At 42.2% G+C, this 15,406-nt stretch overlaps 1 protein-coding gene across 1 annotated transcript in view; it reads right to left on the reverse strand.

Annotated features, from left to right (window-relative positions):
• Positions 1-3,963, reverse strand: part of LOC146208962 (sodium-coupled monocarboxylate transporter 1-like) — a 32,328-nt gene extending 28,365 nt beyond the window's left edge. The window contains exons 1-2 of the mRNA XM_084579598.1: positions 3,899-3,963; positions 955-1,084 (exon numbers count right to left, since the gene is read on the reverse strand). Coding sequence (XP_084435724.1) covers positions 955-1,084; positions 3,899-3,948 — 180 coding nt within the window. The 5' untranslated portion in view covers positions 3,949-3,963. The remainder of the gene's footprint in view (positions 1-954; positions 1,085-3,898) is intronic.
• Between the last annotated feature and the right edge of the window lie 11,443 nt (positions 3,964-15,406).

Consider the following 15,406-nt stretch of genomic DNA (forward strand, 5'->3'; position numbering starts at 1 on the left):
GAGGGTGGACGTTAGTGCTTAGAAGTTTCGGTGCGATGAACGCATGAGTTATATTGTTGTGTAAGGGACAGCGCGTCATGTAGTACGTTACCTCATGACTAACTTGCACCTCTATCACCAAGGCTAAACACCTGTGCCTAAAGACTTCAGCAATTCAACAAAAAGCATTCACTAGATCTTACAACACATCGCATTCTTTTTTGTACTCTGTCTTGTACTGATGCTGCGCTTTTCGTGCCGCATAATTAATGTATGAGGTTCCACTCGCAATGCGTTTTGTCCTGCAATATCATTTACATCGTGTTGCATGTATTGTTCCATATACGTCGCCCTCCACCTCCTGATCTGATAGACTGTAAAGGGTTTTTATGGGTTCAATAAGCATGATGATGATTATGAACTCGTACAACCGCGCTGTTGAGTTCCTAACCTAAGCACATCATTCCTGTAGGCTCATAACCAGAACTTCCTAACACGCCTACTTGGATCTTTTTTGCATCAGTAGCATTCTCTCCCGTCTTCATCTCGCGCACCATCCCGTCTTATACGGCGAATAAAAGAAGACATGAAAAAAAAAAACACATATGGCGAAGCAGAAGACGTGACTTCAAGAAAGTCACGTCGCTCATACTGTTGGGGCTTTAATATAGCCAGTACTGTTCATTCTTTAAGGGTGTCTTTTAGCTACCAAATGAATGTGGCCGTGCGGTCGCGTCGTCATATAGCCACAAAACCTTATCAAATCTGAGTTGACCAATCTTTGAAATACCTTTGCCGCAGTCGCGGGAATTACTTTTCAGTCATATTTGTGGGGCCTGGTGCTCGCGGATGGGCCAGAATTACTCTTTACCTGTCAATGATTAGACATGTTTAAAGACCCAGGTACATCGGTGAACAGTTGACACACAAAATAGGGGTTGCATAAGAGACGTGCCAAGCCAGAAATTGACTCACTTGGTCAATGTTCGCGATGTCGCCCAGCAGAGTTGGATCGCAGCCACGAAACCAGATGGTCAGTGCCACTCCCATCATAATGCTCATGCCATACGATAGCAAAAGCAAAACTGAGCTGGTTACAGCAGTCCTGCGGAAGGAATCACGAACAGTAACTCAGCGCTAAATGGGCAAAAAATAAACGAGACGACGGTTACTTTGGAGGCTAGGCAGGCTATCACTCATAATACTAGCACGAGTATTTTCGAAAGAACTAAAACGTATTGGCCCCCTGTATGATTCCACGTGAGTACTTTGGAGGAGTAAACCTTCCTGATTTTTAACAGGGCTAATCACCTGACATCTTCTATCCAAGGAGCAAAAAACAACAATTATACTTTTTGCGGTTAAAATAGACAAATTATTATGTGGTTGTGAAGGTGTAGTGAAGCAGACATTTCCTGATTAAGAGATATTTTTGTAGTTGCCAAAAAAAAGTGCTGTCTATGTACCGAGAACCAAAAATATACAAAAACATAACTTTTCAAAAATACTACAGAAATACAAAACATTCGTTGTTAAATTAACACCACAAATTATATAATAGTACTCCTCGCACGGATCACCGTTCGTTTTTACTGGAGTGGCTCTCATATGCACGGTTGCAGATATTTTAAGAATGTTACACAACCTACACTGAAACTGACCAGTGTCTTTGAGAGAGGCTGGAGGCTCTGCAAACTAAATGAAAGGAACACTTTGGAAGATAAAATGAGGTTGCCCATTAAAATTCCTGTAGGCGTGCACATAGGCCATGACGAAATAGGAAACTGCGCGCATTCTCTGTACGAGGCCAACATCGGCCCAATGTTGGGCACTTGGGAACTAACACAGCTGAAATATGGGTTCTATGTGAGAAAAATACCGTGAGTCTTGATTTTGGCTGCGCCAGACGAAACTGCGGTGGCCACATCCATCTCAGCGGGGTGAAGGACAGGTGCGTGGCATTACTAGTAGTCGGTTGGCCTTCAAGCCTCTTGCAACATTGGTCTGGGACTGCTCGAAAGGAGTCTAGCGAAGCATAACGGGAGTTCCCAAACAAAAGTGCAAAAGTTTCACTTAATTGTAAGTAGCTACCTTTTGTAAGAAAAGGGGATTCCATTCCACACTTGCCAATGCTTTCATTTCATTTCGTTTATTAATTCCTTAAGGGCCCGAGGGAATTACGTAAGGGGGTACATATTTTTTGTAAATGGTAGGAAAGTAAATATAAAGCACAAAGAGAAACGTAAGAAAAGGAACTAGAAATTGCAACGGACATGAGAATGGCGGTAACGATGTAAAAGGTCAGTAGAGGACTATACAGCACTAATTTTTACTAAAACATTTTGTACACATGGCAATATACTTTTTGGGATGCTAGACCACGTTTTCAGCTTATCTAATAGTCCCCAAACAAACAGATCTGTTCAGTTCAGTAGTTCAGTCGTGTCCGACTCTTCGTGACCCTATGGACCATATCCCGCCACGCTTTTCGGTCTCTCACTATCTTGCTAACATCGCATAACTTCATCTGCAGTGCCTCGAGGTGCCATCTAACCATCGCGTTCGCTGCTGCTCCTTCTCCGGTGACCCTCAACCTTTCCCAACATATCAAGCCAATGGCCTCATTTGCCCTTCAGAATTTCCCGCAATGTGTAAAGGCATCCCTTATACAGATATCAAACACTTAAATGCCTCCGCAGATGCTGACTACGCCAAAAATACAATAATACTATTATGCCCCGAATAGCGCAATTGACAGTAAATAGCCGCGTAATGCACGGTCAAAGTGCCGAATTTGATGGACACATCCAGCTGATTCCCTCTCAAAACACCGCTTCCGTTCTTAGTACCACCCGCGAATCGGCCTACCGGGTAGAGACAAGAAGTCATTCTGAGGATGTCCACAACAATACGATACTTCAATACAAGTAACACGAGCCAGCGAAATGTCCCTGCGCTGGTACCCAGCAGAACGCAAGACTAAACAGCATGCCTGCAACCTGGAGACCGGTAGATACCGATATAGAACTCTGTGTGTCAAAATCTATCCTGAGAGCTAAATCACTACCTGTAATCTCTGCAACGAACCGCCAAAGGTAATCGTTATCATCTGGGAAAGACCGCTAACATGAACTCCAGCTTGTAACATTCACACCATAGAAGAATGGGGAGGCACTGAAATGGTGCTATAAGTTCCTGCCGTTCAAGCGGCGGAAATGGACTGCCACTGGTCCTCAAAGCATCTCAGCCGATTGCCTCATCGTTCCTACTTCATTTATAATTGACTGATCGACAAACGCTTTGTATCGTAATTTGTATATAAAATTACATTTAGCCAATGATGACTGCCCTTGTTCTCCTTATTTTTCTTCGTCTTTTTATGTGTCCTTACTTTGATCAGATAAGTATATGTGGCTTTGTATAGTGTCTGATATTTTCTAAGAGAAACAATTGTAATTTCGTAGAATTTTCTTTTGATAGTTGTTCCTGTGCCGCGTCATTTTCTTCGTTGCCGCTAAGAGCCGTCCGCTGGAAACGACGATGATAAACCAACTGGCACCAGCAACGGCATTGTTGACGCTATATGTGTATATGTGCTTACAAATTTGTTCACAGAGCAAGCTGGGATGAAAGGCCCGCCGTTACACCAGTGTGTGAGAGCGATGAGGTGGAAGAAGTGCACATCGATGAGCCTGTTTTTGAGTGGTTTCAGTAAGGGAAAAAGTAAATGAACTGGCTCGAGGCTGGTACGCATTTGCAAATTGGATGGATTGGCGCACATATTTCTGTGGCTGCGTAATTTGGCCACCTGATTGCAATAGGTAGCGCACGCATCGTAGCTGAAAGGGTTTAGTGTGCCTGAACGGATTCAAAAAGAGCACTTTCGTCTTGGAAAAGCCTAAATACTGTATATATATACCTCCGGGCGTCCTGCAGCGTCCGTGAAGCGAGAAGTCTCTGTGCAACCATTTGGTCCAGGCAGAGCCGATAGAGTGCGGTAGTCATAGCTCCCAAGAAGCAAGACCAAACATTTTCGTCGTTGGTGAGGTCAAAGGTGAAACTGGGGAAAGGAAAGTAAGTGTTACATCTAGAGCGTGAAGTATTTTGACTCTGGGTTTTATATTTAGGTGCTTTTTTGATTGCGCTTACGATTATTGCAATGTTCATTGCAATCTGTGAACATTGACGTTTTCACTCCAACTCCATTATGACCAGTGAACGTTGCAAAAGACGAATTGTAAAGATGTGCGTACGCGCCTTCTCGTAGTGATACCCCTTAAGTAGTTCGCGGATTTCATTGTGCAAGACACGAAATCTGGTATTTTCCAGCGCCTGACTCAAGCTTTTAGAATTATGTTAATCTATTCAGCAAGTTAGGGGCATTAATTTTGATGGAAAAACAGCGCGACAGACGAACACACAGCAAAGAAACACAAGACGAGCGCTGTCCAATTTGTTCCACCAACTCGCCCGTTTGGCTATAGTGTTGAACTTCATTTCTTCTACTTCGGGCTCTATTATTTGTCCTCACCCCATCTAGATAACTCAGCCGTTTTGGCTCCGCAAAAAAAAAAAAAAAAAAAAAAAAAAGGGCTCGTCTTGTGTTGCTTTGCTGTGTGTTCGTCTGTCGCGCTGTTTCTCCATCCAATATGTTCCAACAACTCGTCCGTTTGGCTATAGTGTTGAGCGTTAATTTAGACCGGGATCCTTATACCGATTTTCCTTCGTAATTGAAAGTGTCGCTATCTCCTTGACGTTGAGTCATCTAACTGGTGGAAGTACCGAAAGCGGATGTCAGTTTCCTTGTCGCCACTTCCTGTTCCCACGTTTACAACAATCAGGTAACGCGAGGTAAGGGAGATTGCGACCGTTACGATAACGCGCAAACTCGGAATACGGACCTTCAGTGCGTTATAATCGACTATTTTATTTACGCATATAATAGCTACGAAGTGCAAATAAAGCAACGAACTTACTCAGCAATGTATTGCCGAACATCCTCGTTGCTTATTGGTTTAACTGATGAGTTTCTGGACAGTGAGTCTATATATAACGTTCGTTATAAGCGTTGCTGGTGCAACCAAAACAAACAGGAACTGAATGCAGTCAGTCCACACCACGCCACGAAGTCCACCCTGTATAAAAACAGGAATACAAAACAGGTGCTTTAGAACGTTTTAGCTATGGGAAATAGTCTCATGCACTGCAAAATTATCTTTATCCACCTCGGCAGGTTTTGAGAAAGGATATGTGGCCTTGCTTGAAGAGGAACAGATATGCGAGAAAAGCCATAAAAAAGAAGTTGAAATCAATGCCCTCTTACCAGTGATATATAGAATGTTCCAGAAAGTCCTATAACTACGTTGCACCAAAAAAGAGGGGCCTTGAATACTGAAAAACAAATATTGAGGAAGCATGTTAAAAAGAGAAACTCAACACACGTGTTTTAGTATTTCGTTTGGTGGTATCTGGAGAACACGGTATGCTATCAATATCTAAAAACAACTTTTAGGCTCAATCGCGAATGGTCAGTTCGGTGAAGGTAGAATGTTTTGATATCCCGATCTATGCTTTCTTGTGCTTTTTCCTACCTTTACACACTGCAAAGACTTTATAATGCCGGTACTCATTTTTATATATTTCGTATAAAAAGGCTGTAGATTTGTTTACTTTACGCAATATATTCTTATCCTTGTCTTGAATTTCTTGGTTGCACCGCGCGAGAACAAATTCGAACAGCGAAACGAAGTGAGAAAGCATTGTTCACATTCCTCTCATCGTCCTTACACATAGCCTGGGTGGCTTTCAATCATTTAATTTCACCGTTCAAAAAATACCTAAAACACACCCTCCCATCTTCAGAGGTCGCCAAGCGCGAAATGAGTAAATAATGAATATTGACATCAACCTCTTGCAATATTTGTAGCTTGCCGAGCTATTGAAATAATCGCAATTAAAACAGCAAAATAGGGTTTGCGTGCGAATTGTCGGGGCATTACTAACGCCACGCACTTGCTTTCGTTTATGTGGTTTAACTTCTGAAAGCGACTAACCTTAGGAAAGGGCTGTAGATAGTTTCGACAGTCTTGGGTCTTTAATGAGCACTCACATTGCACACTACCTGAAATTGTTCACCACATGGGCGCCTTGCATTTCTCCTCCTTAAAAACGGAACTTGTGCGGCAGGGAGTGCACCACGCCCTTTTTTTTTTTCAGTAGCCGAGAGACCTGACCATTGAGTTATCGCGCATTTCGTACGCACTATTTTGTCTCCCGCTCTCATCCTGCAACATTTCTCTTTTGTCTATAAATGAACTTGGATGATCTGGCGGAAAAGAGCTAATGCAACTATAATTAGGACTGCAAAGAGAGCACTGGAGAAGAAACGTGCCCGACAGCATCGAACTTGCAAGGGGTGCTTCTTGTCCGCCGGTGTCAATCCCGCAGTTATACAAAGAGCATTGAAAACAGATCAAGAAACGTAAGAAAAATACGGCGGATGGCTCTAGGCCAACATGTATTGTTTTTCACAACTTGAGGCAAACACGTCTGCCAGTAACTTGTTCGTCATTCTAAAAAAAAACATTTGTTCCGCCATAACACTAAGCGCTGTGTCGGCAACTAATAATATTATGTTATGCTTAACGCTATAGTGAGCTCTCTTTAACTTTGGCAGGGGGATGCCCGTGATTCCAACGGTAATTTTGTCGACCGAAAATTAAAGAAGCACTGCAAAGCAGGAAACCGCCACCCGCAAGCCATCGCCTCGTTCAAAATGCTCGTACCGTCATAAACAAAGTTTCCTCATTTACTTAACTAAAAAAATGAACCTTGCTCTTAGGTACCACCTTCTTTGCACCGATTATTTTTCCCCTCCATTCTTCTCTAAAGGCTTCAACAGAGGAATATGCCGCCTCATACTAATGGCGTTCATTTTCCGCCACTTTGGCAGTTTCCGACGCAACAGTACCCGCATCCACTGTTCTGAATTGAGTGACGAGTGATTGCTTCAAGCCCTTTAGTACAAAACTGGGTGCACCAGGAGCAGTCAAAAGGGTGGGAAACCGATTCGATCCTAACATACGAACAGAAAAGCACGCTCCATGAAACGCCAGTATATCAAAGCCAGTGCGCACGCACGAGCGTCTCCAAGGTTTTTTTAATTGGCCACCAGATGGCGGGGCCTGTTTTGTTGAACAGAATAGGGACGTCCTTGTAGTCTACACGGGACGGAACTATGAGTCTGAACTAAACCCAGCATGAAATTCGGAAATTTCCGCGTCCTTGCATTCCTCTGTTGAAAAGGCAGAAAACTATAATCAAAAGAAGAAATAAAGATACTATGACAATACTTTACATATAAACCGAGATTTTAACTGTAACGCAGGGTTTATCAGTACTTCTTTACAACCAGAGCCACTTTGTTATTGTGAGCTATGTCTCCCATTGGAAATGCACAACCCCTTGGAACGTCATTGTTCAGATTGGGGAAATAAATGATGTTCGGTCGTAGAAAACGGGTTAATATGCTTTGAGAAAACTAACGGCTATATTGAACAGTTCGCCGGCAACGTTGCAGTAGTAAATACTCAGTCGAAAAACCGGCTGTAGTGCTCCAATATGTGTGCTGCATGATTGTTGTGTATCCTTTTATGCAAGCCGTTTCTTATCCCAGTTTTTTTTTTTGTTCTAAGCGTGAGTGTGTAAGTTTATTTAGATAATTGAGGTGTTGAAATTAAAAAAAAAAATTGTTTTAAAAAAGTGGGAGTCACATGTTCACTTGTATCTTCTGCCGAACTTACTGCAAATGAAATAAAGGCGAATGGTCAAGGAGAAATAATTTCGCTCAGCTGCATAGCAGCCCAGCCGCGGTGGTACAGTGGTCAGAGCGCTCGACTTTGTACCCGAGAATGCGGAATCTACTCCATACCGCAGCGGCTGCTTTTCGAGGGAGGCGAAAAACAAGGCGGTCATGTTCCGTGTTATTTGAGTGCCCATTAAAAAACTCCAGATGGTTGAAATATCTCGGTATCTTCATTACAGCGTTTCTCATAGCCTCAGTCGCTTCTGTACGTTAAACCTCATAAATCCAACCCAGCCATCTAGCAGTATGCTGCTTTCGAGTCCGCATTTTCACGGTCAGTAATTTATTTGGAGGTACTTATTTGCAGGAGGGTACGTGAAGTATCATTTGTAAGTAAACATGCTGTAGTCTAAACATTACACGAGCCTGGCAACCCAGTGTCACTCAGGCATGCACGCTATGAGTCCTTCCTTAGGATATACTCCACTGCTGAACTTTCAATTATAACCGATGCCATCGAAAATGTAAGCCATACCGGTGACAAGTGTCAGCGACGCTGCAAAGATGGAGATGGCACCGATGCTTTGCTGCAAAGGATAGATGTTCAGTACGCAATTATTTTGACACACTTGAAAAACTGCACAATGCACGTAGTGGTATATCATTACATATTAAGCTAGGATGTCAGTCTAGCTTGTAACAAAATCAATGGGACTGGTACACCGGCGAGGCCTGCGCAGTAGCTATTTATGTATTAAACCAGTCGAGCAAACGTTAAGGTTTAATACTGTAGCAATATATTATGCTTCGGGATCAAGAAAACCATATACGTGATGTAAAATAATTATATATATATACTTACCGCAATTTAGGATGGCATACCTGAAACATCCTTGCGATTCATTATCGCGTGCTGACCTGCTGAAAAGACCATTCCGTGCGCAAAAGTTTTTGTACATGCTTAGTTTGAAATTTGTATTTATTTACAATTTATTGAGTATCAAGTAATTAAAGTGTTCAATTCCAGAGCTACAGCACGAACAACACTACATTGTTTGGCTCCAATCAACCAGCATTCCTCACGCGCTTCTCGGTAAATACCCGCTTCCATAGGCGGAGCTGGTTAAATATAGAAATATGCGTATGCCCTTTACTCCCTATAAAGCGTCCAAAAGACATCCCTTCAGTCGAAAAGAAGAAAATTGTTTTGCCTTTCGAGATAGTGAAACCTTTGCAGAAATTTTAAATATACTTAACTGCGGAATTGCGCGCAACTTCGGGATCACAGCAGAAGTAATCTTGCGATTTGCACGCAAAAATAAATAAAAGTGGCACACAAGGTATATAAACGATTTTTTAGAACTTTCCTACTTAGCTTTGTAGGGCGACAATGAAATGTGCTAGCGAAGGCTTTGGTTGGTTTGGTTGGTTTGTGGGGTTTAACGTCCGAAAGCAACTCAGGCTATGAGAGACAATAATTAGAAAAAAAAAAAAGAAAGTTGAAGGTGGGGTCACCGTGTTTTCAATATGACAGTAGTGAAATGAGGCAGTCTTTGCGGAGGCCAAAGAAATGAAGCATTGAAGGCATTCTTTCTGTTCAGTTACCGTCAGAAATATGTAGATCGCACACGCTGTCAAGGATGTGGTAGCATTAAACCGCAGGCGGATGTACTGAAACGAGAGAAACAAAATAGTAAATCTCAGACAGAATGAAATTTTCTTGAAAAAAAAAGCTTGCGTGTAAAGCTCATCGATGACTCTCGTTTGTGTCTTGCTTCTCCAGCGCAGTTCGCACATCGCTACGGAATATGAAATTTAGGTTTAGCAAATGTGACATCGCACTACTCTACCACGAATATGAGCGCGTAGATGACACGTTAGATTCGAATTATAAGCGAATTAGTTTTTCAAGGTCGAGCATAACCCGTGACATGAATGTTACAGCTTGCTCACAGCCGTTATCTACAATTGATTGAAGAAGCTACTGGCGCTGCCTTTGCTTTACATCTCAGTGTGGTTGATGGTTATTGTTATCACATCAATCACGGCAGCGAGAGTGAATAGAAATCGAACGACGCACTTGATAACGTGACTGCGTTGCCTCACCGGTATGAAAGTATTTGGCCGATTGTAAATTGGCTTGCTGGCTGGAGGATATTCATGTTCCCAGACCTGGAACGGAGCCTCAGACTTCAATTAGTGGACGGAAGTGGCGCCTCCAGTCCAGTAAGGACAATAGATTTGATGCACTTTCTTTGTTGCGTCCGTATCACCTCATGTAGAGAGACTTAAGTGACGCGGAAAGATGATTGCTTCTGTGCCGGCAAATATGTAGAGGTGCTCCAACATCACGCATTCAACTATGTGAAAGCTTGTGATTTATTGCGTGTCGTCAGGTCGACATTCATAAGATATAGATAAAGACGTTCCAGTCCATTTGCATTGCATCTGAATCGGCTTTTTGAGATTTCTGCATAGAACCATCGGACAAATAGATGAATGACCCGAAGCGCTTTTATGAAAAAGTGATACAGCTAGATTTAGACGCCTGAATAGCTTCTATAATATCGCACTGTCGACACGTAATACATTTAGGCGTCCCTCTAAAATGTTTCGTCAGCAGGACACATTTCAAGAAGATATATCTCCTAAAAATAAAACAAATTGCTATTTTCATTAGGAGAACCAAGAATCTTAAACACGTGTTGTACGCTGCCAAGCGATAGTTCTAAATATATAAAGGTGCACTCAAAAAGGTCGGACTCATTCCTTCCTTGTTTACAGGCACATGTAGAACCGCAACGCTTTGAATTCTAGATTTTAAGTGCACTACTAACTTACTGACTACATGCTGCCCAGGAAAAATAAATCTGGAAAAATGTACTGAAACCAAATTCCGTGCTGCCGTAGTCAGATTAGTGATTTTCTACAGCTCCGTATTTGCCCCACAACAAAGAAAGCTGATTTGCGGCATTGCGGCATTGCGCTAACACAATGCAAATCTACCTGATTCAGTAAACTGCCGCATAGGTGTGTGACTGAAATAACATATTGAATATTGTATGGTGCTTTGGAGCCCATAGGCAACTAAAGTCACGATGCACCGCCAGCAATGTTAAAAGAAAACATTTTGCAAGCTCTCTAAAAACTTAATTGAAAACCAGGTTACCACTCATCTTGCTTTGCATTCAAATATATACACATAGTTTTCTAATGCGCGAAAATTCAGGACAAATTTTCAGGTATTAAGGGAGTGAGCACACTAACCAATCAAAAGTGCATGGCCCCAGAGCATAATGGCTTTCGATTATATGAAACATAGTTAAAAGAGAGTTCTATGGTATATTTTTCTTCAAATTACAACAGTGTCCGCTGGGCATACTAAAACGTTCGTAATGTTAATGTTTTGTATACAATCCTTGCGCTCGTGTATATGTGTAATAATTAAAGCAGCAGTTTACCTTCTTGCCAGTTATTTTAGTTTGAAGCGGCAGGGGTGGGTTTCTACGTATCATTATAAATAGCTCGAGAGCACCAAGGTTTTTGTAACGCAGGAAGTATTACTTACAATGTCTGTATAGTGAAGTCCGCCAAATACTACTTCTGCAAGCAAAGCAACAATGGGGGCTAGTTGGTTTACCATTTCAAGAATTGTCGCGTTACGACATACGCAGATACGCAAGAAAGCAGGAGCCACGTACACAGGACAAGCGCGCACTGACAACTACGGTTCCCGAAAATTTTCTAATGAGCGAAAATTCAGGACAAATTTTCAGGTATTAAGGGAGTGAGCACACTAACGAGTCAAAAGTGATTCCTTCTATCCTAAATAAATCCAAGCTTTTGTCATAGCTTAGCCAGGAGAGTGAAATTAGGGTTTTACTAAAATGAGCAAAACTAGGATATTTAGGATCACGTGCTCTGCAAGCGAGTGTTTATATTGTCGACAGCCTTTCTGTTCATTGACCGATAAAAGGCCGAGTAATAGGTAGCTTTCTGCAGTCGAACTAAAATACGTCTTCGAAAAACTTTGTTGCAAACATGATCATGCTCAACTTAAATATCGACGTGACGCCAAGCTTGTACAGCACGGGAACAAACATGTGGGTTGCGAATGGAAGCAGAACCATCGACGGCAGAGCGCACCAGGCCATGTGCCAACCGTAGGCGTAGTAGTGCGCAGTGAAACCGACTAAGCCCGTCGAAGAGAAAAGCGAAGCCACGGCAGAGGCGGCGAGTGGCAGCATTCCAAGCGTTCGACTTCCGAGAAATACTTCCGCCTTCAACGCAGTGCTTCCTCTTTGCAGCGAACGTTGGCGGAATGAAAAGTACAAGCCCAGAGAGAAGTTGGTTGCTACTAAGCAAACAAACAGAACGTAGTCAATGATCATGGTCATGCTGAATTTATCTCAATAAATGTGCTGCTCCAGTCCTTGTGGAGTGCCCGCGACAAATGGAGCCCTTAAAACATGACAGACTGAAACAAAATATAAAAATTATAATAATAGTTCGGTAAAGCACACGACAAATGTAGCATTTAAAACATAGCAGAGCAAAAATGTTATAAAAATTATATTATTAGTTCGCTGCAGCTATGCAAAGTGCTCCGTGGCTGAAAGCAGGGTTGCCCTGTCGGACTGTCTTGATGACATAAGGATACTTCAGCTTTAACACTCGCCTTAATTACTAGAATTTCGTTATTGAGAGATGCTGGTTTTTAGTCAAATTTTCAACTGAATCTGCGTTTCCAACACTGTTGCTTGCACTTAAATGAGTGTCACGCTGATGGCGCAGTAGCAGTCGCCGTATTGCCTGTTCAGAATTCCAACCACATCTGCGGTTACGGGCAGTCGAAAGATTTTCTTTATGGAGATGCGGTCGTTCGAGTTCTTTTCATGCCTCTGGAAGCATTGCATGATTCATGAACGACCACCTGGCGACGCAATTTTACCATTGTCATTTTGTTATGAATTTTGTTCTTTATGCATTTTCCCAAGTTTTTAGTAGGGGTTAAACAAAGCGAGGGGGTTATGAAAACAGGTATGCACGCCGAAATGTAATATGTGCGTGAAGGACGTTGGCGCCGTGAGACGAACTAGACTCTGCGAAAATGGTTCCGGCTGAGCTGGTCCTAACAGATGGTAGACTTCGATAAACACATTACGCCTACGTGGTTCAGGCGCATCAGAAAATGATAACAACGGAAGCACGCGGGAACGTTAGCCGCGTGACACGGGGATCACGCAGCTGTTGGGCCGTAGATATGTGCGGCGCAGTCATGTAGCGCTGAACGCTGTTGGGGGCTAACATTCATGATTTTTGTTGCAGATGGCGTCTGCGAATGCATTCTAAGCGCTGCACGGATGCCCACACGGCTCCATTGAGCGAAATAAAAAATACAGGAATGACATTGTTGCGTACTTGGTGAAACTTGGTTGTGGGCTTGGTAAAACAGTAAGCTCAATTTCATTTGCGAGTAGAAGCACGTTAGGTCAGGAATAATACATTAAAAGCAGGGAACGTAATTTTTCACTGTCGTTAGCTGCTTAACACACCACAGCAGGTGTACCTTCATGCAGCTACAGAAATATTTTCTCTTTATTGCCAATATAAGGGAGAAACACGAACTTCACTACAAGGCAAATCACTGGAGGAGAAGCTGTGCCAACCCAATTCCTTTGACACTAAATGTCGGCGCAAAGTCAGTTGTGGACGTGTGAACATAATTATTCGGTGGTTTAGCTTGGGAACAATGGACGGCTAACCTTGGCTTTCCAATATTTATCTTGACTTTCCATCATTTCGCTCATCTAGAGCTGACTTACCTCAGTTGACAGATGTATGATGTCGAAGTTTACGGGGGCGAGAGAGATCCCAAACAGCACACGGCTATTGGAGCACCGCTGGTCCAATGTTAGAATACCCAGCTTTAAATATCCGCCCACATAGGCTTTAGAGAAAATTACTACTTTTTTATATTAGACCACCATTCATGCCATCACTGGTTCAGCGTTAATCAACTATTGTACTACCAAAATGCGTTTACTATTAGCGTGTTCATTCCTAGTTCATTGGCATTCCCAATGTTGGAAATAAATGATTTTCTTATATTGTCATATCAATGGTTTCCCTATTTATGTCAAATTATAAACCTGCGTATTTCGTAGGCACTGACAAGCTTAGCAACAGTTTATCTTACATGGTTACGCGACTAAAATTTTCTATTCTAGAGTGTAAGGAGGGCACACAGTTATATCCCCGCTCACTGACAAACCTGTCGTATCCATTTTTCTGTGGCAACCAGTGCACTGAACCTTTTTACTCGCAAGCAACAACTCACTCAAAAAAGAGGCAGCAAAATGATTCAGAAAAATAGTTTATTCGACTCTTCGATACATGCATTCAGTGCCTGCTGGCACAACGCGCACAAGATGGGAGGTTCAACAACTGGCTATTTCGTTAGAGTGTAAATAGCCTTTGAATAGACAGTGCATATTTATTCAAAATAATATACCTATCTTGTATTATTTATCAGCTGCTGGCGATTCAAAGTAACCCAATATTTGTAAGATACCACTCGTTATGTAAAAAATGCAAGGAGGAGCAGCTCTTGGATGTGGCTTGGGTCATCCGGGGAAGTGAGGCTACGCCGCATTTTGACGCGCCCAGGGGTTCGGAAATTCTCCAAAGACGGGAACACTGCCTATCTGGCGAGGATGTGTGCAAATTCAGCAAATATTTGTAGATGAATTCCTGGGAATCAGAAGTAACCATTAATTGCTTTCGCTATGGCATCTGCAAAAAAATAAACACAAATATTACTGAACCACGTAGAAATTCGGGTAATTGTTGAATTACACAAGTAAAACAGAGGGAATTTACATGTCATTTCGAACAATGAGTCCCATGCTGCAAGCGTTATAAAGGGGTCAAATAATAATTTTAAAATGTGACAAAGCTATTTCATAAAAAGCTGCTATGAGCAATTGCCATGCCTTTGTGGTTCTTGAGCTGGTTGGTATGCTATGTTTAGTGATGTCAAAATTACACTGCAGGCAGCTGGAATTCTGCAATAGTGCCTTGACAACAGGTAAACTCGAATGGTAGCCGAACTCTGCTCTGATTGAAGGTCATCTGGTCGATTTTTTCCAGTTCTAAAATCTTCATAAATAACTACAACAAGGCCATATTTCTCTTCTCATCCAAAAAGACGGAAGGGGTGTGAAACATGAAAGAGAATAGGAAGAAAATTGCAGCAATACGTGCGAAATCTAAAAACAAAGTGAACATTTCTTGGCGTTTTTGGAACTCAGATCTAGGCTAATTAAAAAAACAGACTGTTTCGTGCTACCTAAATTCTGTTTGATAGATTCTTTACAACAATGCACAGCTACGCCAACATTGACTACCGGTCAGATCAAGTCTAAATCTTTAAAAACAAAATAATTGCACACTGCCATAAACAAAAGAAAATAGCGCTCGGTAAAATCAATTAGAGTTCTCAGGGGTTACTAATGTTACTAGATGCAGCTTATATAGAAGTACAGCCTGGCACTAATAGAAATTGAGTACTGTCAACATGGCATCAGTAGAACAACATCACAACAGCTATGACAAGACTCT

This window comes from Amblyomma maculatum, chromosome 1 (genome assembly GCF_055883805.1).
Source record: "Amblyomma maculatum isolate TAMU_Amacu chromosome 1, ASM5588380v1, whole genome shotgun sequence".
Taxonomy (NCBI): Eukaryota; Metazoa; Arthropoda; class Arachnida; order Ixodida; family Ixodidae; genus Amblyomma; species Amblyomma maculatum.